The sequence below is a fragment of the Phacochoerus africanus genome, chromosome 9 (assembly GCF_016906955.1).
Source record: "Phacochoerus africanus isolate WHEZ1 chromosome 9, ROS_Pafr_v1, whole genome shotgun sequence".
Taxonomy (NCBI): Eukaryota; Metazoa; Chordata; class Mammalia; order Artiodactyla; family Suidae; genus Phacochoerus; species Phacochoerus africanus.
Window position 1 is genome coordinate 90198455 of NC_062552.1, and position 26420 is coordinate 90224874.

General features: G+C 42.0%; 1 protein-coding gene across 3 annotated transcripts in view; it reads right to left on the reverse strand.

The window, feature by feature from the left end:
* Nucleotides 1-26420, reverse strand: part of SV2B (synaptic vesicle glycoprotein 2B) — a 75130-nt gene that overhangs the window by 13249 nt on the left and 35461 nt on the right. For all 3 annotated transcript variants that reach the window (XM_047795979.1, XM_047795981.1, XM_047795980.1), the window contains 5 exons: nucleotides 22165-22298; nucleotides 20454-20543; nucleotides 13363-13473; nucleotides 12153-12241; nucleotides 9501-9665 (listed from right to left, as the gene is read on the reverse strand). In XM_047795979.1, coding sequence (XP_047651935.1) covers nucleotides 9501-9665; nucleotides 12153-12241; nucleotides 13363-13473; nucleotides 20454-20543; nucleotides 22165-22298 — 589 coding nt within the window. The remainder of the gene's footprint in view (nucleotides 1-9500; nucleotides 9666-12152; nucleotides 12242-13362; nucleotides 13474-20453; nucleotides 20544-22164; nucleotides 22299-26420) is intronic.

A 26420-nucleotide genomic window follows, 5' to 3' on the forward strand; every position in this document is an offset into this window, starting at 1 on the left:
GGTAGAACAATATTACATTGAAAATATATATATATACTGACACACACACTAACATACATCATCCTCTGCTGGTTATATTTACCAAGCTTGGTTAAACTTTAAAGCTAGAAACCTTTGCCTATGTCTCCATTCATGAAGAATTACAACCTGTTCGTTCATTCATCTGTCTACTCCCTTATTTAAAATTCAGTCTTCAGGAGTTCCCATCATGGCTCAGTAGTTAACGAACCCAGTTAGTATCCATGAGGGTTTGGATGTGGGTTTGATCCCTGGCCTCGATAAGTGGGTTAAGGATAGAGCATTGCTGTGAGCTGTGGTGTAGGCTACAGACAAGGCTTAGATCCTGAGTTGCTGTGGCTATGGCCTAGGCTAGCAGCTACAGCTCCAATTCAACCTCTAGCCTGGGAACCTCCTTATTCCATGGGTGAGACCCTAAAAAGACTAAAATAAATAAATAAATAAATAAAATAAAATTCAGTCTTCAGCAAACTCTTACTGAGTGTGGTATTAGGTACTAGGAATCCAGAGAGGAAGGACATGGTCCCTGCCCTGAAGTCTAACAGGAAAACAAAAAACAAGCAACAGAAAACTAGGATACAGTGGGAATCACATCCCTGTGGGCTCACAGGGCTCTGCAGGTCGCTGTTCCTCTTCGGAGCCACCAGATCATTCAATCACTGATGGCCTATGACAGCCAGTGCCCCTTATCCTTCATGTCCTCTGTGTTCTGCTGAGAACCCTAACCTAGAACCACTTCTCACTAGCTTCTGCAAAAAGACCTCCCACCCAATGAGAAAGCTGGATGAGTGCTTCTCCAATGAGAAAGCTGGATGAGTCTTCTCCAAGAGAGGTACCCAGACCACTTGCATCAGAATAAGATGGGAAGGTATCAGGAAAGATGCCGTTTTCCACATTCCAACCTAGACCTCTTGAAGGATATCACCAGAGGAAGATGTCAGCTTATTACACTTTAGAAAATGTAAGAGTCATTGGTCTAGAAAGCCAAATTATTTCCAACAATTTTTCTTAGGGTTAAATTTGCCACAGACTTTTAAAGTGGATCCTCCAAGAGCTACCAAGGAACTCTTCAGATTTCCATGGGAAAATTAATTGGTAAGCCTTTTGTTACAGGAAGATGCTTCTTGACGTCAAAATTAATGTAATTTGCATGCTGAATGTATTTACTCAGTAAAGCTATTCCTATAGACTGTCTTGGGTCTTTGACTTTCTTAATATACCCTTCTCTTTAATATAGTAATAGACTGTGATGTGGCCTTTAGTGATATTTTAATGTTCTGCCAAGGGTGGGTGAGAAAGCAGGGCCATAAATCATAATAGGCCTGACACAGGCAGACCTTAAAATGTATCTCCAAGTGAGTTATAAAAAGCCAAAGTTATAAAAGAAGAGATAAAAGGAGAAAGGGCCAAGGCATATTTTATGAGTCATTTATATAAATCATCTCCTCTGATCTCTAATTTATATATTGAACTGGTCCAAGAGTCCTCATTCAGGAAAGTTCAAAGGCTGAAAGAAAAGTTAACAAAAGTATCTTGTGGAACTTTCCCTTTAAGGAAACAGAAGCCATTGGAGACCCAGAGTCCACGGCAGGATTATTATTCAAATACTTTATTTCAGTTATTCTCAGGCCCAATGCTTTCATCCATTGAGTTATCTAACCTATGCCAAAAGTCACATCTATTTAGTCACCATGTTTTAGGTTTGATGGCATCACCCTCAGAAAACTCAATCTAATTAAAGAGATAGACAAGAAAACTGATGATTAAAATTGGGTGAGATAATTATCAAGACAGAGATATGCTATAAAAGTCACTTTAAAGGGGGCACTTATCATCCAGTTGGGTAAAGCATGAGACGGCTTATCCTGAAGGACAAGTAAGAATGATCCAAGCAAAGACGTGGCGGAAGTGAATTCCAGGCAGAGGGAACAGCATATGCAAAGACACAGAGGGTATGTTATACATACCCTTAATTGCCTCTGTCTTAAAGTAGAGAATTCTCTTTCACATATTTTATGTCACCTTTCAGGGAGAAAATAAACAAAGGGTCTCTTTCCCCAAAGCTTAACACACACATACATGCCTAAAATAAGCCTTCCAGATAGAGTTCTTCAGGAGAGAAACGGAACTCCAGCTTCTCACACACTATCTCACAGCAAGTCCTAACCTGAGGCAAAGCAAAGCACAAATAAGAAAACTGTTCACTTCAGAAAATATACACTTAGCTTTAACTTGCTTAAAGAATGGAGGAAACCAAAAGTGTTACAGAATACTCTAACTTCTTAAATTCTCCAGAGGCATCAGGCCTGTACTTTACAAATGACACCATCCTCGAAAAAATGAAGATTCGAGTTCAACTTTTAGAGCCCAGTCACTGAAAGATTCCAGGCAAGTTTCTTCTCTACAGGCTGTCATTCAAAAGTCTTTAAAATAACAATCCTGAGGAGATGGCTGTTTCCAGTTCTAGTATATGGTTCTATAAGCGAAAATTACCCTCAACACAGACAGACATAGAGGTCATCATACGAAGTGAATTGAATCAGGCAGAGAAAGACAAACATCCTATGATATCACTTATATGCAGAATCTGAAAAATATGATATAAATGAGCTTATTTACAAAACAGAAATAGACTCACAAACAATAGAAAACAAATGTATGGTTACCAAAGGGGAAAGGAAGAGGGGGAGAGAAAAATTAGTAGTTTGGGATTAGCTGATACAAACTACTATATATAAAATAGATAAACAACAAGGACCCACTATATAGCACAGGGAACTATATTAAATATCTTGTAATAACTTAGAACAAAAATCTAAAAAAGAATAGATATATATGTATAACTGAATCACTTTGCTGTATCCTTGAAACTAACATTGTAAATCAACTGTACTTCAACTAAAAAAGAAGTACCTTAGTAGGGAGCCTGAAAAAGAAATAAAAGAGTGGGAGTTCCCTTGTGGCTCGGCAGGTTAAGAAGCCGAGTAGTATTGTGAGGATATGGGTTTGATCCCTAGTTTTACTCACTGGGTTAAGGATCCAGCATTGCCACAAACTGTGGCAGCGTAGGTGGAGGATACAGCTTGGATCTAGCATTGCCGTGTTCTGTGGCATAGCCTGGCAGCTGCAGCTCCAATTCCACCCCTAGCCTGGTAACTTCCAGCTGCCACATGTGTGGCTAAAAAAAAGAAAAAGAAAAAAAAAGAGAGAAATAAAAGAGTGGACTTGGGCGATGGCTCTCTTATGTCTCCAAACCACTGAACGATTAATTCATGAAGAATCAGCTGTATATGATGGGAAATATTGGTGCCAATGTGAAGCAAACAGACTCTCTAAGGCCATATGTTCTTTTTAAAAATTTTTAAATTTTATTATTCTTAAAGTATAGTTGATTTACAATGTTTCATCAAGTTCTGTTGCACAACAAAGTACTATATGTTCTTGTGCCTCAGAGAATCTGCCAGTAAATCCAACTTCCTTCCCCTCATCTTCTCTTATACCTAAGGCTACCTAAGCACTGGAATTATAGTATCTCATCCTGCCCCTTTTCTAAAGATCCTAGCACATTTTTAAAAAGAGGGTGCAGTGAGTTCCCATCATGTGTGGCTCAGCAGAAATGAATCTGACTAGTATCCATGAGGATGCAGGTTCCACCCCTGGCCCCACTCAGTAGGTTAAGAATCAGTATCGCCGTGAGCTGTGGCGTAGGTCATAGACACAGCTCGGATCCTGTGTTGCTGTGGCTGTGGTGTAGGTGGGCAGCTGTAGCTCAGATTCAACCCCTAGCTTGGGAACTTTCATAAGCTGCAAGTGCAGCCGTAGGGAGAAAAAAAAAAGCTTCCTCAATCCTTTCTTTTTGGTTTAGAGAAGCCCTTTCAATATTTCTTTTAGCCTGGGTTTTGTATTGCTGTATTCTTTTAGCTTTTGTTTGTTGGAAAAAAAAATTTATTTCCCCTTCTATTTTAAATGATATTCTTGCTGGATAGAGTATTCTAGGTTGCATATTTTTTCCTTTTAGCATTTTAAATATCACTTGCCATTCCCTCCTGACCTGTAGGGTTTCTGTAGAGAAATCAGCTTATGGGGGGGTTCCTTTATAGGTAACATTTTGCTTTTCTCTTGCTGCCTTTAGGATCCTCTCTTTATCATTAACTTTTGCCATTTTTATTATAATGTGTCTTCGTGTGGGTCTATTTGGGTTCAACTTCTTTGGGGCCCTCTGTGCTTCCTGTATCTTGAAATCAGTATCCTTTAGATTTGGGAAGTTTCCAGTGATAATTTCTTCAAATATATTTTCCACCCCCTTATCTTTTTCTACTGCTTCTGGAATTCCTATTATGCATAGATTGGCCCGCTTTATATTACCCCATAGGTCTCTTATATTGCTTTCATGTTTTTTCATTTGGTTTTCTGTCTGGTGGAAAAAAAAATGTATACATGTAAGTGTAACTTGGCCCCCATGCTGTACAGTGGAAAAATAAATAAATTTTAAAAAAGAAAGCAATTTTTCATTGTGCATTTGGCATAATAACCAGTCACTTATGATTTATCAATCTATGGTTTAAAACAAGTTAGTTATTTTTAATTTAAAAAATCATCTTAAAAAAAAGAGGGTATAACCTTGATACTACAATTGAAACAGAACAGTATAAGAAAAATACACCACTTAGATGCCAAAATCCTAAATAGAACATCAGTAAATCAAATTTGTTAATGTATTGCCATTTTTAAAAGTCCACACTGAATGATTAAGATATATCCCAGGAATCAAGTATGGCTGAATACCAGAAAAAAATAGTATTTTAATACACCATTTTAATAGGTCCAAGAAAAAAACATATAATGATCATAATAGGTACAGAAAAAAATATTTCACAGATTCAATACACTTTCAGGATAAAAAAAAAATCTCAGCATAGCTAAAATAGAAGAGAATTTCCTCAAGTTGATAAAGGAGGTCAATCAAAGGTATACAGCAAATATCATACTTAAAAAGTTAAATGCCCAAATTACCCCCACTGAAGCCAGGATGCCCATTATCATGGCTTCTATCCACCATCAAACCAGAGGTCAAAGTCAGTGCAATATTGTACATCAACTATACCTGAGTTTAAAAAATTAAGTAAAGATCCTAAAAGTAACAAAAAAGTTGCAAAAGTTGAGAATTAAATGTTCACATCTATAACACAGTATGATATTTGCCTAAAATTTAAACCACACAAAAGAATGTTGTACAATGTTTATAGGTATATAAATGCATGTGAAAAGTACAAAAACACAGATGAATGTAAGACTCCAAAGTGATCACTGTGGTACATTCAGAAGGGCAGCAGAGTGAGCAATTTTTGATCTATATTAAAATCTGAAGTCAATATTGCCTAGTTTATGATTTTACAAAGGTAGGTGCTCTGAATAGGGTTATCTGTGTTAGTCTCTATTCTCTACTTATTTAATATATTTCATGATGGACTGAAAAAAAGAAAGGAGACAAAACATTTGTTATCAGCAGATGATGGGATTGTGTAATAATAACAAGGGAAAACTCTTAGAAGTAATAAAAGATCTCAGAGACAAAACAAACATCCAAAAATCAACAGGGTTTCTACTGATTTGCAATAACCTAGGTAAATGCTCAGTGGAGAAACAGCAATTCTATTTTCAGTAGCCAATTAATTGTAAAATATTCAGGAAGAAGCTCTGTAAGAACTATGCAGGATGTATATCAAATTATAAAAATTGTACCTTCATATTGTATTAACTTTGAAGCCTTTGCAATAACCTGGGTAAATGCTCGATGAGAAACAGCAGTCCTATTTTCAATAGGCAATTAATTGTAAGATATTCAGGAAGAAGCTCTATAAGAACTATGCAGGATGTAGATCAAATTATAAAAATTGTACCTATATATTGTATTAACTCTGAAGCCTGATGGACAGTATATATCAATATTATGACTATTAGAAGATATACAACTAGAGGCTTAGATCAGAGATGGCTCAGCTAGCTACTAACCCTTCAAGGCTTGGAACCTAAGTCCCTCAAGCCTTGGCTACTTCCTCAGACCTAAAGCCAGAAGATACAGTTAACACACTTCCCACCATTGGCAGCTGCACAGAGATTTACTGCCCTGAAACATGCCCACCGCCGCTGAAGAAAAAAAAATTTTAATAAATTTTATTGGAGTATAGTTGACTTACAATGTTGTGTTAGTTTCAGGTGTACAGCAAAGTGAATCAGTTATACGTGCCTGTATATTATGTATGTATGAAAAGAATGTATGTATAATATATATTAATCTTATAGTAATCTTATATAGTATATAGTACATAGCATACAGTACATCTTACATATATACCTTCTTTTTCAAATTCTTTCCCATATAGGCTATCACAGAGTATTGAACAGATTTCCCTGTGCTATACAGTAGGCCCTTGTTACTTATCGATTTCATATACAGTAATGTGTATATGCCAAGCAGAAAATTCTTATTCATACCCTGCTAAAAGGAGCTTTTAACCAAGTGGGTAGCATTTCATTGTGATGCATGAAATCAACCTTCTCTTTCCTAAATGTGTGTTTGCTTGCTTTCTCTCTGCTCTCCTTGCCAAAAGTAAGCTTCCCCCATGTGTGACAGTCAATAAAGTAAATAATTTTATCTAAATTTTTAGTCAACAAAGTGTGGACAAAGTCGAAGAGGGAATCCTGGTACAAATGGGAAAATGTCCCACCCAAGCTAAACAACATCAATCACGTTCTCCAAAGAGGCTCAAGGTTTCCAAGGAAGAGGTGTTTTCTGGTTTATGACCAGCAGATGGCAGCATAACTCAAGAGAAGAAACCAAGTCTTAGTTTCAAATGCTCCTAAGCTTATGAAAAACTTTTTATTCACATTGCTGGGGTTAAAAATTATGGGCTTCAAATGACAGTGGGTGTACTTTAGAATCTGTTGGTTAAAAAACATATATTAACTCACTGCAATTTTTGAAAGAATTTATACTTTAATAATCACCCAGAAACTTTCCCATGCATTCGAAATACAGAAAAGTGATAGAACCTCTGAATATTTATGTGCAGAATATTTACATCCACTCCCAAACCAACCTTGGCCTGCCTATGCATTCCCAGACCCTTGTCAGTAACTATATCCCATGGGGTTCTGGGTCCAGACGAGACCACCACCCTCATCAAGTCTTGCTTCTCCTCACTCCCACCCAGCAGCCTGCTGAAAGCTTCAGGAGTCCTGGTCCTTTTAAAAGGGCAGGGTGGACCACAAGTTCCCATTTTATGCACAGCTAAGTCTTAGAACTCCAAAACCTACTGTTCAAAATCATAAGGGTTTTCACATGGCAATTAACTTTTTAATACAGAAAACATCATGTAAAACAGAGCCTCTGTGGGAATGGAATATTTCCCAATTAGATAATATTTGCAGTTGTCAAGGGTATGGGATTGAAGTCCAAATGCATGAACTGGGCGAGAGACATTTCTCTTTATGTTAGTTGTGTGATTTGAGCGAGCTACCCAACCTCTCTAAGCTCTTTTCCCCACCTGTAAAAGAGAAAGCACATTTCTTGCCTCCTGGAGTTTTTAAAGGAGATAATCTAGGAAAGGCACTTGAGGCAGCATCCAGCACACAGAAGTGTTTGGTAATGTTATTATCAGCCTTATTACCACTGCCATTACCGTCATTATTATCACTAATATCACAAGAGAGGATCACTGAACATTGGGAACTCCATGGATGAGATCTCTTCTAGTGAATTGTTTCTGCAGGGAAAAATTATCCTGGGTGACATCAAGCCATCCATAATGTGCTTGTTTCCAACATTTCTAAAATGTTCTCATAAAGGCAGAGCATTTCTTCCTTGGCATTGCCAACACAAGACCTCTTGGCTTATATGAAAGAGCCTTAACAGTGAGAAATCCTGGAGGGAGTTGCCATCCACTGCCAACCACTAGCCTTGGAGCTGCCATTCCTGGAAGTGGCCACTCTCTGCAGATTCCAGTGACTGAAGTGTCTCCACCAAGGGCGCGTGCCTGCATGGGCACGTGAGTGTGTAGATGTTTGTGACCAAGCCTCAGCCTTTTAAAAAAAATCACCTGAAAATCTGAACTCCATTCACTGATACTTGGTCCTAACTTTCCTCCCCCAAATATGAGTTTCGTAGAAATAATATTCTCCTTTTTATATCACACTTTCTTTCTCATCCTAAATAACAGTGAACATTTGCTAAGGTCCAGCCCATAAGAGCCATATGGACTAGACTGCCCAAAGCCCCCTCCTTGGACTTCCCCTTGGTCCTCTCCTACTGCAGCTGACAATCACAGGCAGGGCCACTTTCCTCAGCCATGTAGGTGGGTACAGGCTGGGGAGGTAAAACCCACACTGGAGGAGAGAATTCCTGGTGATAATTCTTGCACAGAGGTGTTAACTAGGGGGCGGTTTATATCACTGACACTGCACCACCTGGACTATGGAGTTACCTGTCCCAGTGAACCTGCTAAGTATAATTCCAGAAGGAAAACAGCAGGGCTGAATGTGTTCAGCTGAGTGCATCATGCAGCCCAGGGAAATTTTTGCCCTGCCCTCCTTGAGGGCGGTCTCAAGGAAGCATTATTTTTTTTGTTATTATTTTTTGCTTTTTAGGGCCGCACCTGTGGCATATGGAAGTTCCCAGGCTAGGGGTTGAATCAGACCTGCACCTGCCAGCTTACGTCACAGACAGCAACATGGGATCTGAGCCATGTCTGCAACCTACACCTCAGCTCACAGCAATGCCAGATCCTTAACCCACTGAGCAAGGCCAGGAATTGAATTTGCATCCTCATGGATACTAGTTGAGCCACAACAGGAACCCCTCAAGAAGGCATTCTTAAACCCCAACAGCCTGGACTGTCCATCTCAGTGTCCCAGGAGTAGAAAGACGAGGAGTCAGAAAGAATTGAGGAGGGAAAAGGTGGGACTTTTCTAATGCCCCTACTCATTTTTCCCCCAAAGGGCAATACTCTTGATGGCCAGGAGCCGTGCCCATTAACCCTTGGAGGTACTATTGGTGAAAGAATAACATAAGATAGTATTATATTAGCCCCTGAGTTTGTTTCTGAAGAAGCCTCCAGAACCAAAGAAAAAGCCTCAATACCAGGCTGTGAGTTGGTGAGAGCTCTGGGCCCTCTCTCCAGGCAGGCGCCACAAGGGGCAACAGCTCTCCACGCCTCACCACTGAAGGGGAAGGGTCTCAGGAAAGATGGTCTGGTGAACCCTCCTGGGATGAGTCAACCACAGCCAGGACGACCGGGACAGCTCAGTGCAGACAGAGCCACCAGGGGTATACAATGCCGCTGGCAGCCGCAGAAAGTTGTGCTACTGCACCAGCCTTGGCGCTCACTCTCCACCATACTGCACTCTTATCTTCCCAATGGCTCTCTCCTCAGCAGTTTCCACAGCCACCTCGATCTGAGGAAAGCCCGTGCTCACCCACTTACTTGTCATTCACAAGCTTCCCATGTCGGTGAATCTGATTTTCCATCGTGAAGTTGATTGTGACACCATACACGTGCTCGTTGTGAAATACCTTCATTTTGGACTTGTATGCTTCATCTTGAAAATACCGGATCATATCAGGGAACCAAACTATCAGTCCATAGTAACTGTGATAGAGAAGACAGGATATTCAAGCAGCGACATGATCTGAGGCTGCGTGCCTAACTCGCAAATCAAGCTCATTGTAAATGTATCAATATGGCTGATTAGAAAATCTAATAACTCCCCATATTAACGGATCTAAGGGGAAAAATCATGACTATCTCCTCAGAGGCCAAAAATGCATTTGATAAAAAGCAACATTCATTCCTGGTAAAAACACCAAGAGATTAGGAATTGATGGACGCTTCCTTAGCATGTAAAAAAAGATATATTCAGCTCAACAGGCAGGATCTTATTTGGCAGGGGAACACTACAGACATCCCCACTAACAAAAAACAAGACCAGGATACCCATCAACATTACCATTTAAGATGACATTGTAGGTCCTAGCTAACTCAGCTACACAAGAGAAAGACCAGAGGAATATAAGGTTGCACAGCAAGAGATAAAACTATCTCTGTTTGCAGATGATATGATTTTATACCTGAAAACTCAAGATCACCAACTCAAAAAATGGCCATTAAACATAAAAAAGGATTCTCAATCCCACTCATAAGAAAAATGTCCCTTAAAACCACACTGTGTTACCATTCTCGCCTACTAGACTGTCAACACCTTAAAGTGTGCCAAAACTCTACAGGTAAGCAAGCACTCTCACACATTGCTGGAAGGACAACAATTTACAATACCATAGGGAGGAGAATCAGTCAATGCCTAAAACAATTATTGATGGATTTACCCTCTTTGACACCATAATCCCATTTCCAAGAATCTATTTCACTGATAAACTTGCCCAATACAAAGTAGCCTACAAACAGTTACTCATTGTGACATTCTTTGCAACAGCAAAAGCCTGAGAACTCCTCAACATTCCGGAACCAAGACGGACCAAGACACTAGTGGAATAAAGCACAGTGGTCTACTGTGGACAGCTCTGCACCCACACTAAGTCACCACAAAGAAGAATGGGGAAAATCTCCATGTCCTGGTATGAGAGATGTCCAGAATATACTGTTGAATGCAAAAAATCAGAGCAAAATCGCTTTTTGCAGTCCTTTGCATGTAAAAATGACATAGAAATTTGTAAATATACCCATATGTGTGTATGTATACATGCATATATATTTGCTTAAATTTGCAAAAAAAAAAAAAAAAACCACATTGGAATGATAAATAGGAAAATAAAAGATAACAGAAGGGAATAGGTAGGAGGGAAGGAAGGGATGCCAGATTTCTGTGTTTTCAGCATTTGAAATGCATCCCTTATTCAATCATTAAATTAGATGTAAGCAAATACAAGTAAAACAAATCTTAAAACTCAGGGCACTGGATCATAGTGTCTGCCATCTTTGGCTTCTGAAATGTTCCCACCTAGTTGAGATGGAGCAGGTGGAGGGGAGCAGGGTCCAGCTTTCTCTCTACTTGAACCTGTTTGGCTCTCCATGAATATGGAAGACATTTGGTAAGACAGTGGAAAAACCAGGTCTCCCCATGTCCCTCTCATAATCAAAGAGGTCATTCGAGCCAATTTAAATTCCTGGGTTGAGGGAGGGAGTGTGCCTTTGAGCACAGGCGGTGGTGAAACAAAGTAATTCCATAGATGGAAGTTTAAAATCTCACTGCAAGTTCCTACTTGCCAATAGCAATTGAGCACATATCATGTGCCAGAAACATTTGCAAGCACTTTATAAATATACAGTAAAACAGTCTCATAAGGCAATAAGTGGGCCCCAAAACTTTCAAGGAAAGCAAGGTCATGTTATGTGGAGGTGAATGAAATGAAGGGGTGAGAGCCTACTCTTTAAGAAAGGAGCTGGCTAATCACCAATCATGCTATATTTAATTTTCTTTATTGCTGGACACATGATTGTGAAGTTTCACAGTTTTATCCATTTAATAGTCACAAGGACACTGATGGCTGCCTATTCAGACAGGAAATCGATTTCGCTTAGGGATCAACACTCAGGGAAGCTAATGGTATCTTCAGCTGAGAGGCAAATCCTGATTTAGTTTAAAATTACTGGGAAATCACATCCCCTTCACCATCAACGAGTTTAGCCCTGGGCTTGTGACACACGTCTGGCTAATATCATGTGTATGCATGGAGGCAGGGTGGGGGGAGGGTCTGCTGGGGGCTGCTGAGGATGGTTCTTTGCTGTTAAAAAGTGAGGCTCAGAGAGAGGCAGCCTCTCCTCGCTGCGACATTTCTGCATGTCTACCGTGTGCCAAGAGTAACACAGATATCTTGCCATCTGATGAGAACTAGCCTGAGGCTGGAACTCCACCTGGAGCCTGTCTCCCTGTGGAATTCTTGGTCCAATGGATAAGAAATAACCTCATGATAGAAGCCACTAGAGTGGGTTGCCTGTTATAGCCCGAAGTACCCAAACTGACACAGACTCTGTGAGTTAGAACCAACCGTAACTTTCAATGTATAGATGAGGCAACTAAAGCACAAGGAAATTAATGAGCTTAAATAAGACAGAACTTACCTTAAAGCCATGGTGAACCAGACCACGGCCAGAATCAGCGTGTTCATCCTGTAAGGGCCCATCACACAGTACAGAGCATTTTCCCAGACCTATAAGCCGCACCAGAGACGGGTTGTTAAAGGCAGAAACCTGTGACTTAGAAGAGCTCATTGTTAAGATTTTCCAATAAACTGTCTACAAACACATAGAGAATGGGCAACCATCATCTCCCAGAGGCAGCAATTCTGCTCCAATAACAAGGAAAGACTTTTCTCTTCTTACTGGCTGGTGGCAACCTCTAACAGGCCCAGAGCATCTGCGAGCAAAACAGTGCCCCGCGCATGTGACCACGAGCACCCTGAGTGAGGATGTCAAGGCAATGAATAACCCTGAATAGTGAATTCTGCTTCCTGCCACTGGAAGCGATGGTATTCCCAACACTGACCCACCCACCATGCCGAGAAGGTCATCCTGTCTCCGCAGACCCGGGCTGTGGGCTGCTCAGTGTTCAACAGCTGATCTGCTTCATAGGAGCCACTTCTCTGAAGAAATGGCCTTTCCCTTCTAGAAGACTTTCTCCAAAATCACCAACAAACCTCAAAGGGTCATTTCTTTCACTTGCACCTTTCTTCCTGTGGATTATTTTAAGAGGCATTGCCAGAGAGAAAAACATTTACTCAGACTAGACTTTGCACCTTTACATTTAAAAACTCTACCTTGATGGAGTTCTCGTGGTGGCTCAGCGGTAACAAACCCCACTAGTATCCACGAGGATGTGGGTTCAACCCCTGGCCTTGCTCAGTGAGATAAGGATCTGGCATTGCCTTGAGCTGTAATGTAGATCGCAGACGTGGCTCAGATCTGTTGTTGCTGTGGCTGTGGTGTAGGCCAGCAGTTACAGCTCCAATTCGACCCCTAGCCTGGGAACTTCCATGTACCCTGGGGCACAGCCCTAAAAAGCAAAAAAAAAAAAAAAGAAAGAAAAATTTTTAAAAATTAAAAAAAAAAAATTCTACCTTGGAAAAGAAGACCAAAGAAAGAAACTAAGGTCTATAGAATGTGTGGCCCAGGGATCCCAGGAGAGAGAGGAGAATGTCCCCATGCAAGGTTGCTTCCTGCCCATCCACTGCCTTTGGGTGACGGGCGTGTTCAGGACCTCTCCTCTTCATCACTGAAGTTACAGATATTCACAGGGCCTCCCTTGCACCCACCCCAGGTCCCCCAGTCATACCTGCTTGAAAGTGGTCTTGAATCTGACGAGCCAGCGCTGGTACCAAGTTCCTGTGGAACTTTGGATCTCAATGAATTCATCCATTTGCTTGGGAGTTTTAATGTTGGAAACCTGTAAAGCAAAGATGGGCTAGAAAATCTTAACTCCACCTTGTGTCAGTCTTTTCAATGTTTATTTTAAGGTAACTGACTTTATTAACTTTAAATAAGTTAATAGATAAAGGAGATCTTTGGTGACCATCTAGGGCAGGGATCCTTAACCAAACATCATAGCATCTCTGAGGGACCTTTCTAGGGTGGATCTGTCCCATTACAGACAAAGTGAATCAGAGTCTTTTCACTCAATTATGGCTTTGGGAAATTAGTGGGTTATATAATACACTGAATTCCTGTTTATATCTGATTTGCCCACAGTTGAGTTGATTCCACCTTGAAATTCCTAAGTTTATCCTTAATGAGTATTAACTTCACAGAAGTATAGAATCCATGTAGGCAACTGTTTGTGTGTGTGTGTGTGTGTGTGTGTGCAGGTGCACATGTGTTCATGTGTTAGGAGAGGGGGTTTGCAATATATGACATTTTTAAAACATAGCAGAATAAAAGACTATATCTCTTCCTTCCATGCAACAAAGGAAATCATCAACAAAACAAAAAGGCCACTTACTGAATGGGGGAAAATACCTGCAAATCATATACCTAATAAAGAACTAATATCCAAAATATGTAAAGAATTCATACAACTCAATAGTAAAAAAAAAAAAATCCCACAGTGATCCAATTGAAAAATGGGCAGAGGATCTGAATAAACACTTTTCCAAAGACTTACAGATGATCAACAGGCATATGAAAAAGATGCTCAACATCACTAACCATCAGGGAAGCACAAATTAAAACCATGGTGAGATATCACCTCATCCTGCTAAAATGGCTATTATCAAAAAGAGGAGAAATAACAAGCATTGACAAGGATGTGGGGAAAAGGCAACATTTGTGCACTGCTGGTAGGAATGCAAATTGGCGCAGCCACTATGGAAAACAGTATGGAAGTTTCCCCCAAAATTAAAAATAGAACTAACATATGATCTACTTCTGAGTATCTACCTGAAGGAAATGACAAGACTAAATCAATAAGGTATCTGCACTCCCATGTTCACTGCAACATTGTTTATAAAAGTGAAGATATGGAAACAATCTAAGTGCTCATAAATATGTGAATAGATAAAGATGTCTCTCTCTCTCTCTCACACTCACACACACACACACACACACACACACACACACACACAGGAATATTACTTAGCCATAAAAAAGAATGAAATCTTACCATTTGCAACAACATGGACTTGGAGGGCATTATGCTAAGTGAAATAAGTCAGAGAAAGACAAATACTATATGATATCACCTATATGTGGAATCTAAAAAACAAAACAAGCCAACAAAACAGAAAACCAAGCCCATAGATACAGAGGACAGATCAGTGATTGCCAAAGGGGAAGAGGCTATGGGGTAGATGAAATGGGTGAAAGGGGTCAAAAAGTAGAAACTTTTAGTTATAAAATAAGTCATGAGGATGTAATGTACCTGAGGTGACTGCAGTTAACAATACTGTATGCATTACTTGAAAGCTGCTAAGAAAGTAAATCTTAGAAGTCTTCATTATAAGAAAGAATTTTTTGATTTCCCGGTGGAAATCAAAAAGATAGGGAGTGAGGGAGTTCCCTATTGGCTCAGCAGGTTAAGGAACTGGTGTTTTCACTCCTGTGGCTCCGGTTACAGCTGTGGGGCAAGTTCAATCTCTTGGCATATGGAAACTTCGGCGTGCTGTGGCAAGCCCAAAATAAAAAGATAGGGAGTGGGGATAGGGTTGTACACATCAGGGCTCTCCCCACGGGCCCTGGAAAGTGTAGATTTGTCCAACATGAGCAGGAAGTCCCAAATAGCAATCCTGACTCACCAAGACAGTAATTTTCAGTTTAGTCAATGTTTAAAGCAACCACTGAATTCCATAACTAACCATTATGTTAAGGAGATTCCCGACCACACATAGGCTTAGCCAAGTTATCAAGGTCCATGTGTGCAGACCAATTCAGAGGAAACCGGAAGCGTGTACCCCGAAAAATTCAACAAATCTTTCTTCTAGGGAGAAAAGGCTTTCGTCCTAAGCGTTCTCCATCTCTTTCTTCACCCAGAGGTCTGAGAATGTGAAGGGACAGAGGAAGAGATGGGGCTGGGTATCCACAGGGGAAAACACAGTCTCTGAATTATGGACAATTGGCTCAGAATCCCCAAGCACTAAGAGGAGGATGCCTTGCCCTGTTTAGTGGTTCTTAAATTCTTGGAAGGGCTAGATGTCCCTTTAAGAATCTGATAAAGGCTTAGGAGCTCTTCCTAAAATTGCAGGTACCTAAGCAGGCCAGAGCCTCAAGGCCAGAGCCTTGGGACTGTCCTACCATTTCTTGGTGTGTGGTCCTTGCAAACGCTCTTCAGCCTGGGCTCAGATAGGGACTTTGGAGAGGGAACCCAGCAATCCCTCTTGTACACGTGCATCTTTCACAAGCATCCTATCTTAATAAACCTATTTCTTGCCTATCACTTTATCTCACTGAATTCCCTCTGTGTGGAGACATAAAGAAACTGAACACAGTAAGTACAGACATGGGGTGAGTAATTCTAATTCAAAACTGTGGGTTCAAGTCCCAATCTGGGTTTTGGCTAGGTTTGAGTCCCAGCACATGGGTTCAAGTCCCAACCTGGATGTAGGCTGGGTTCAAGTACCAATCTGGGTTCTGGCTAGGTTCAGGCCATTAGTGCTGTCAGTTTCAGTGGGAGGTGGACCCCAAATCAGGGGTCATGGCTTTTGGCTTTTTAGGGCTGTGCCCACGGCATATGGAAGTTCCCATGCTAGGGGCCAAATCAGAGCTGCAGTAGCAGGCCAGCACCACTGCCACAGCAACGCCAAAGCCGAGCTGCATTCTCAACCTAGGTTGCAGCTTGAAGCAACACCAGATCCTTAATCCACTGAGCTGGGCCAGGGATAGAACCACATCTTGATAGATACTAGTTTGGTTCTTAATCCACTGAATCACAAGAAGAACTCCCTCAGGGAACCTGTTAAGAATTGCACTCAAATGCAAATTTCATCTTTTCTTTGCTTCCAGGGAAAATAACACCCTATTCCCTAGGGATCTGGGAGTGGGTGTGTTGACAACTGCGAGCACAATTACTCTAATTAACAATTAACTAGGATACTTGTCTTTGCTTCAGTCTAAATGAGAACACAGACAAGACCAGTGTTGGCCCCATTCCTGCAGAACATCAGCTCTAGGGGGAAATCATCAACTCCTTCCCCTTCCAAAGGTTTCACTGGGGCACCTGCCAGGGAGCAGCACAGAAGCTCATGGGGTAGGAAGGAGGAAGGTCACTCTGACTGCCCCCTGCCTGACCTTCCCTCTTCTGCTGTTTTCTCAAACTCCTTCAGCTACAATACTCAACATGCCAAGGTTGGGGATATTTGGAGATAGCAGGTCCTGAACCCCATCAGCCCAGAGGTGGATGTGAGCAAGGTCACAGCCAGGGCTCACCATGAGCACGAGGAACCTGGTCTGCCCTAAGCTCTTCCTCCAGACCATTCAGTAGCTCAGTACATTCACCATGAGGACGGTCATGAGGGGAGCGCACAGGACAGGCAGATGACCCCATCCAGCAGGGCTGTGTTCACTCCTGACTGTCAGTCACAACCCAGCGGTCTGAGGTCAGTAACACTTGGAGTATTTCTTTTCTCTTCTCCCCCTCCACCCCCAATCCAGTCAACACATCCACATAATTAAGATGATCATCAAGTCAGTATAGAAATACTGAACCCACAAACTTTTTAATTCTCTTTTCCTGTGAAAGAGTGAAAACTACTCAAAGCAGAAGTTACGCCCAAAGACTCAGTAACTAGCATGCATGTTGGGATAAGACAAAATTCAGCTTTCATAGCCCTCAGCTCATTGATTCCTGCCTGAGCTTTCTTTCTAGGGATGCACTCTCATTCTGGAATGAGGAATCCTGGTCTTGCAGTCAAGGCTGAGTTTTGCCTTTGGGAATTGGAGTTTTTAGTGATTTCCAGGCTAGGACCCCATTCCCCAAAAGTGGGCTGTTTAGGTTAGATTGGGTTGTTAAGAGAGATAGACCACTTCTCTAGAAAGGGGCTCCCAGTGGCTCAACCCCTGGGGTGATCGGCTTAGAAGTGGTCCTTCCAGAAGCCACATAAGGAAAACCACTGTGTGTAAGGTCCTGCCTGAGACCACCAGGGTGAGATAGGAGTGGAAATGAGGCAGAATGTTAACTCAGGTGTCAGTAGAGGAGCACGGGCTTGGATGCATTCTTTGATGTGGCCATTGATTAACATTTGTGGCTTAAGGGCTTCAGGGAGTAACATCCCCACAGGCCTTGTTTTATTACAAGAAATGCGCATTCCCCACAGACTTTGTTTACTATAAAAAATGTGAATCTCTAGCCCACTCCTCAACTGATAAAAGAGGAATGAGAGGAATGGTAAAAGAAAAGGACAAAAAAAAAAAAAAACCATAGAACTTTCAGGACTTTTCCAACCCCAAAAGCCCTATTGGACAAGGACTGATATAGGTAATTGAATAGGGCCAATGGGAGAAAATCACATTTTTCTGAGCCCCACTTTGGTGCCTCTCCCCACCTTTAAGAGATAAAAACCTCTACAGGACAATAGAGAAAGGGGGGGGTCTTCTCCCCCCCCCCCAGTAACCCTGGGAGCTGCTTTTCTTCAATAAAAACTTTGCTTGCTTGCTGCCTATGTGTTCGCGGAGTTCATTTTTGACCACCAGGAACAAGAACCTGGATTCCGGTATCATAAGATCAGGAAGGCTTAAGGTTACAGGGACAGACAGGCAATGCAGTAGAGAATAATCGAACTGTCCGACTTCTCTAAGGAGAGTCAGGGTCTGTTTGGAATAAATATGTAATAAACTGCTTCGGGTGTGGGAGAATCCCTGGATATAGGCTCAAACCAGTAAGCCTCTGGAGTTCAATCCCTGGCCCAGGAACTTCGGCATCTGCCTGCCATGGGTGCAGCCAAAAGAAAAAAATACTGAAAAGGAGAAAAAACCCAGGAACCTTCTTTGCAGGAGCCAAGGAGAAGAATGTGTTTTATTCCAGAGGGGGGAGGGGACTAAAGAAGAGGAAAAGAGGAGAGGGATGGGGCCGGGAGAAGGAAAGAGGAGGCCTTGTACCCTGAGAGGTAGGGCCTCTGTTATCCTCATACTGTCAGTAAGATTATTAAGCCCACCAATGCTTGACATGGGTGACATGTGCCTGTCTTTGTCTCTATATGTCTTTGGATCTGTATGTATTTATGTGTCTGTATGTGTGTCTATATATCTGCCTAAGTCTGTGTGTGTATGCATGTGTGTATGTCTGTGTGTGAGTGTGTTTGTGTATGTCTATGTGTGTGTGTATTTATGTGTGTCTGTGTGTCTATAAGCCTGTGCGTGTGTGTCTGTGTGTGAGAGTGTTTGTATATGTGTCTGTGTGTGTCTGTGAGTCTGTGTGTGTGTGTCTCTGTGTGTGTGTGTCTATATAAATATATAAATCTGTGTGTGCATGTGTGTGTCTGTGTTAGTGTGTTTGTCTATATATGTTTCTATATGTGTATTTATGTGTGCATGCGTGTGTGTCATGAGTCTTACATACATGTGTGTCTTTGTGTGTCTGTATATCTGTGTAAGTTTGCATGTGTGAGAGTGGGAGTGTGTGTCTGTGGTCTGTTTCACTCCAAGTTGACTGGATACAAAGAACAATCCAGCCAGTTCAAGTTCAGAGGCTAGAGATAGAGACAGAAACCCATGAAGACATCTCCCAGGAATAAGCAGGTATTTGAAGAGAAGGCCATGGGGAGGGGGCGGTGGCAGGACTGAGCCAAATGTACCCAGATCCCAGTGGACAGGGTTCCCCCCAACTGCATTAAAATCCATCACGGGGAGCAGTGGGAATGGGAGGTGGGGAGTGCCATCAACTCTCTTCCTGTATTAACTGTAGTAATTCTGTTCATTGTGCAGCTTTTTTTTTTTATGAGTGGGATTTTTTTTTAATAAGAAAGTTAATTGAGAAAGGATTAAGCAAATGAATTAGTTAAATGTTATATTTCCAATTACATTTAGTTTAACCAACCTGAAAGTCTATTAATATTGTTAATTGTGCTTCTTAATAAATGTTTGTGATAAAGGACTGGTCCCATAGTTTAGATAATTGAGAGCATTAGAATTGGGGGAATATGTCATTGAACAGTTTTCCATAAAATTTATTACTTGAGTTTATTAAAATATGACATTCAATACTTGGATAATAGTTAACATCTATGTAGCACTTACTCCAAGTCCTTTTACTCCAGGTACTGGTTTAGGTGCTTGATTTAATCATTACCACAAATGAATTTACAGATATTATTATCCCTCCTTCCCTAAAGAAAACAAAGCACAGACAGTACCTTGCCTAAGGCCACACAACTAGAAAGCGTTAAAACCAGGATTGGGGAGTTCCCGTCATGGCGCAGAGGAAAAGAGTCTGACTGGGAACCATGAGTTTTCGGGTTCTATCCCTGGCCTTGCTCAGTAGGTTAAGGATCCAGTGCTGGCATTGGCCAGCAGCTACAGCTCCAACTCAACCCCTAGCCTGAGAACCTCCATATGCCAAGGGTGTGGCCCTAAAAAGCAAAAAAAAAAAAAAAAAGGATGATTCTGAATACTATGAGACACATGTAGACATGTAGAATGTCTTAAAGTAATATCTATGTATAAATACATGTACATACATTTATGTACGTTAGGTACATACACATATGAATACAGCTAATTTTTCTTTTGGCTTTTTTTTTGGAATAATTAGTGATACTAAGAAGGATATCTATCAAAATGCAAAGAATAATTGGTGACATGGTGGTAGGAATGTCAGGGGGTTTATTCCCCCTCTGACAAATTTTCTGTGATGTGCTTATATAATAAAATTATTTTTCAGCAAACCCAAAACAGTAAAGAGGACAGGTCCACTGTGGCTGGCACAGGTGACCACACACTCACCGTGAACACCTTCTCCGGGGCCCCCTTAGCTCTCATATTGGTATCATGCACGTGCTTGAGAATCATCCAGGCTTCATCGTGTTTGCCCATCTGGTAAAACCAAGGAAGCACACGTCAAAAATCCTTTGCTGATTAGGAGTGGAAAAACCCACACACCCAACGGGGTGCTGATGCTCAAGTCCAAGGCGACTAGCCATGGATGCATTACCATCTAGGGCTTGTGAAAGACTAGGACAAGTCTCTGTCCCAGCCCATCTTGGAAGGATAGTAAGGTTGTGCCTTCAAGGTCTAAATGCTGGGTGTTATCATCATTTTAGACTATCATAGTCCAACCTTAGACTCATAGTTTAAGGTGGAATAGACTGCAGGCTGGGAGCCATGCTGCTCACTGTCAGGATCAAGCAAAGACACAACATATAACGAGTTGAATTGTGTCCCCATCCCCAAAGATATGATGAGGTCCTAACCCCCAGCACCTCAAAATGTGACCTTATTATGGAAATAGGGCTGCTACAGATGTAATTAATTATGATGAGGTGATACTGAGTACAGTGGGGCCCCCAATCCAATCTGACTGATGTCCTTATAAGAAGAGCCCATCTGGAGATGCAGAAACACACAGGGAGAACCCAGGTGATGACAAAGGTGGGAACTGAAGTGTAACAGTTCAAGCCAAGGAATGCCAAAAAAAAAAAGCAAACAACCCACCAGAAGCTAGAAGAGGCAAGCAAAGGGCTTTTGAGGGAGTGCGGCCTTGCCAGCACCTTGATCTGGAACTACTAGCATTCAGAACTGGGAAACAGTAAATATCTGAGCCACTCCGTTTGCGGTCCTTTCTTACAGCAGCTCTAGGAAACTAATACACAACAGAGGATACCTTTTGAGATATCCCTGGATAAAAAAAAAAAAAAAAAAAAAACTTCCTACAGGGTTCCCACTATGGTACAACAGGATTGAAGGCATCTCCGCAGTGCCAGGATGCAGGTTTGATCCCGAGCCTGGCACAGTGGGTTAAGGGAATCCAGCATTGCTGCATAGGTTGCAGCTGTGGCTCGGATCTGATCCCTGGCCTGAGAATGCTATATGCCACAAAGCAGCTAAAAACAGAAAAAAAAAACCCTGCTCACTACATCTGCCCCCTGATCAAGGGGATGAAAGAGAATTCATCAAGGAGGATGAGCATGCAGAGGCGCATAAGTGGACTCTGAGACCAGGGCTATAAGAGCCTGGGAGTCCTATCCACCAGCCCTGCCCCTCTGAAAACTGCAAGCACGAGATCATCCCCCAAGTCAGAAACCTCACAGGACTCTGGGAGCAGCTTTCTGGAGGGGAAGGGTCCTGCAGAGCTAGGAGTCTTGAAGGGTTTGGAAACAGCGGCAGCTTTACCAATACCTCACAGCCATAACAATGGGAACACTCCAAGCAGCTCTGAGGAGCCTCATAATTGGGACTTCTGGAGAGAGTGGGTGTGGGAAGCCTCCTCAGGATTGAGGGTCCCCCAGTTCCGCTCAGTCTTGGGGAGCAGTGCTGCTGCTCTGTGCTTAGTGATCTGACTCCCTCTGACTTCAGCAGTCCCTGAGCCCCAGGCACACAACCATCACAAGCAGCAATGGACCAAATGATGGACCAGGTCAGCTGACATGGGACCAAGGGACTGAGATAGCAGGGCTAGCTACTGTCACTTTCCCATGGGGTGGGGATACCAACTCACCTCTAGCAGAAATCTTGGGCTCTCTGGCATGAACTTCAGGGCCACCATGGACACAGTGCAGGGCAGAGCACAGACGATGACAAACACTCTCCAGCTGTGAAAGTGGTAATTGGTGCCCATGCTGAAGCCCCAGCCTACAAAGAAGCAGTTAAGGGTCTCTGACACATGATCTTAAAGTGACCTTCAAGAACTGGCTCTCAAAACATGGGACACAAGAGCACCACCTGGGGAGCAGGAGTCCCCTGACTATGCCCCCAAAGCCACTGGGAATCTGCATCTTGTCAGCCCTACAGGTAGGCCTGGCCTGATATTTATGGGACCTTGGATAGGAGTGCAAATAGAGGCAGCATCCTATATATCTATATATTCATGAAAATTTCAGTTAACAAACTGTTAGATAACAGGTGTCCTATCCTGCTGCCTTGATAAATAAGGAGCTGGAAAGCCAAGCGCAGACCTGCCCAGGACCCACCCCTTATGGAACTTCCTTCTGTTCCCCCCGCCCCGCCCCCGTCCCATCCCTCCTGCAGAATGAGAGGCCTCATGCCAACACATGCAGTCATACCACACCTGCCACCGTACTGAGGATGGGTGTTCTTGTCACAATCCCTTGAGTTTAGTGTGGATTCCTAGGTCTCCCACTCCTCTGAGAACCCAGAGCATGATCTGGATGGAGTGGGGTCATGGCCTCAGGTAGCCCTTGCCTCATGGGAAGGGGTACAGCTGGAAAAAAGCCAGAGCAGGGCCTTACATGACCCAGGATTTTAGTGTAGTATTACTCTTACCCAGGTCAAAGGGCAACACCAGCTCTCAGTGATTCCAGTGCACAGGGTTCTGGACTACACTTTGAAAAACACTGTGAGCCACAATACTAATTTTTTTTTTAATTTTAGAGAAACTGAGCTTCTATATTCAAATGAATTCTACCATCACTGAAATGGAGAGGTGACTAGCTCCTACTCAGCTTTCATTATTCGAAGCATTTCTAAAATTCATTTTTAGAAACTGACTTTAGGACCTATGAAACATTATTTCAAACATCCTCATAGGCAGCAAATTTCCTCTTGCAAAGAATGGTAACACAGTGGAAAGAGTCTGGACTTTGGCAGTCACATAGCTCAAACTTCAAGATCTGGCTTTCTCACATTGTTTTTGTCTTGATGGTGGGTTCTCACAGCCGTAGAATGAAGATTATGGTATCTCCAGATTTGCCGTGTGTGTGAGTTCCCAGCAACCAATAATAACTATAATTCACCTGCTTTGAAAGTCGATTTGATATGATTAGAAATAGCTGGAGTTCCTGCTGTGGTGCAGTAGGTTAAGAATCCAACTGCAGTGGCTCAGGTTGCTGTGGAGGTACAGGTTGGATCCCCAGCCCAGCACAATGGGTTAAAGGATCCAGTGTTGCTACAGCTATGGTATAGGTCACAGCTGCGGCTCAAATTCAATCCCTGGCCTGGGAACTTCCATATGCCCTGGGCGTGGCCATTAAAAAAAGAAAGGAAGAAAAAAGGAACAGCTATAGGACACTTAATTCCAAAGGTGGTGAGAGAAATAGACAAATATCAACCCAGATCAGCAAAAGAATTATTTTTTTAAGCCAAGGTTATAAAATAGACTGGTTTTCTCAAAACCACTTAAAATATCTCTGAAGACAATTCCAATGGCATGGGAGGGGCGCTTTTTAACAGCCACATCTGCAACATATGGAAATTTCCAGGCTAGGGGTGGAATCGGAGCTATAGTTGTTGGCCTATGCCACAGCCACAGCAATTTGAGATCCAAGCCCACGTCTGTGACCTACACCACAGCTCAGGGCAACACCAGATCCTTAACCCACTGAGCAAGGCCAGGGATGGAACCTGCATCCTCATTTCAGGTTCTTTACCACTGAGCCATGATGGGAACTCTCCCAATAGTATTTTTTAAAATGATAAAATTTTATAAATAAATGTATTGATTTCTAAAGTTCAGAAAGTAAACATGATTCAGTTGTAAAATCTCCATTCCATTTACTTAAAAATACATTACATGGCTAACTCGGGAGATTGGCAATTTATGTCTCAAATTCTATATTACTTACCATTGTGGTTCAATTTGTTCTACTTGCAGGGGCCACCTAACCAATATCTTCTGTTTCTGCAGATATTTCTTACTCTGTTTGCACAACAAAAGGATGGCCAGAGGGGACTCCAGGTGAAAAAAAACATGGAACCGTGACTGATTTTACACAATGGCCACAGAACATAATACACTCCACAGCGTCCCCAAACAGAACCAGATCTCTTTTTTCACAGCCTGATCTTTGCTCCTTCCCATCTCACTGGGGTTTATTTGTTCATTTTAATTTTAATTTAAAAGTCTTCCTTTCTCCTGGGAGTGACAACAGAAAGAGGAAGTTAAAACCATAGTAATTATTTCCACATCCTCAGCTCACGTCCAAAAACCATGGACAGGAGTTCCAGTCATCGCTCAGGAGTAAAGAACCCAACTAGCATCCATGAGGATGCAGGTTTGATCCATGGCCTCGCTCAGTGGGTTAAGGATTCAACATTGCCATGAGCTGTGGTGTAGGTCACAGATGTGGCTCAGATCTGGCACTGCTGGGGCTGTGGCATAGGCCGGCAGCTGCAGCTCCAATTGAACCCCTAGCCTAGGAACTTCCATATGCCCTAAAAAGCCAAAAAAAAGGACATAATTATTTCTTAATTAGAAATAAAATTGATCAAAACTACACAGCAGCCAAATTCAGGTAGGTAACAAGAGAAAAAAAGGCTGAAGCATGTATGTATAGAAAGTATTTTGCATCATAGACTTGGAGAAAAGATTTGTGGCTGCCTGATGAGAGGGTGAGGGAGTGGGAGGGATCGGGAGCTTGGGCTTATCAGACACAACTTAGAATAGATTTACAAGGAGATCCTGCTTAGTAGCATTGAGAACTATGTCTAGATACCCATGTTGCAACAGAACAAAGGGTGGGGAAAAAATGTAATTGTAATGTATACATGTAAGGATAACTTGATCCCTTTGCTATACAGTGGGAAAATAAAAAAAAAATTAAAAAAGCAAGTATTTTGCCTCAGAAAGATTTTTTTCCTTAATGATAAAATGGGCAAATTATCCAAAATCCATTATTCCCTCATGCCTCTATGGTTTTTACAGTGATTTTACTAATCTGCACTTATCACATTCATTAGGCACATCTTTGGGGCCTTAAATTAAATAAAATTAAACAGTGAACTGCTTCCAAATATATGGAGCAGCTATTTATTTGAAGACAGGGTTTGTTCTGTTCACTGATCTTCTAACTTGCCCTACTTTTCTCCATCAGGATTTCACAAACAGCTGGTGCTTCTGACTACAATGGGAATTAATCTTCCATAATATCTCCATTTTTTTCTGGGCAGTGCCCATGACTTCCCAGAAAAACATTCTGAATTTCGTAATTTTCTTTCTCAATGACTCAGTTACCCAAATTCCTGGTGCAGAGACCTCCCATCACTTCATTCCTGCAAAAGCAATTAAATGGGTTGCACAAGCCGTGTACAGGCATCAAGTCCCCTTTCTGGATCACCCTTGCATTTGTCCCTGCTGAGTGGAGGGTGTGTTAGAGGATTAATGTCTTAGGCCTGTTGAGAACTATCATCAAATGTCTGGTTCACTGTGGACAGAACATCTGGTCCTGGTAAAAAAAAGGAGACTTAAAATAAATAATCATTCCTATTACACTGTGATTCTAGGCTACCACATTTCTGGGATGGGTTTTTCCCAAGCTAACGCCTGTTTCAATTAAGCCTAATCATCCAAGAGGCTAGTAATTTTAAATGGACTGTAAAAGTCACAGATTTCATAGAGGCATGAAATAGGAAAACATCCCGTCCATTTGGAGTAAGATAGTTAACCGCAAGCCTTGCTAAGAGGCAGCAGTAGTCAGCCAGCGGACATGTGGTCCCTTCACCATGGGCATCCCATTCAGTCCTGGCCAACATGTTCCCAGTCTGAATTCTTTTATTGCTTTTTTAGAAACCAGACATCCAGACGTTGGTGTGTGTTTGTGTGTGTAAAGGGAAGTGAAAAAATTCTGCGGTTTGTAGTGACTATTGTGGGTTGCTTCCCTCACAAGATCCTTCTCCACTGAGAATCTTAGTTTAGACGGCCACCCTGCCACCCCCAGGGACCCAGTGCCCGAGATGAGGATGGAAGTATATCAAAACCCTGAGGACCTGCCGTTTAATGATTGGCTGAGGTGAGCACAT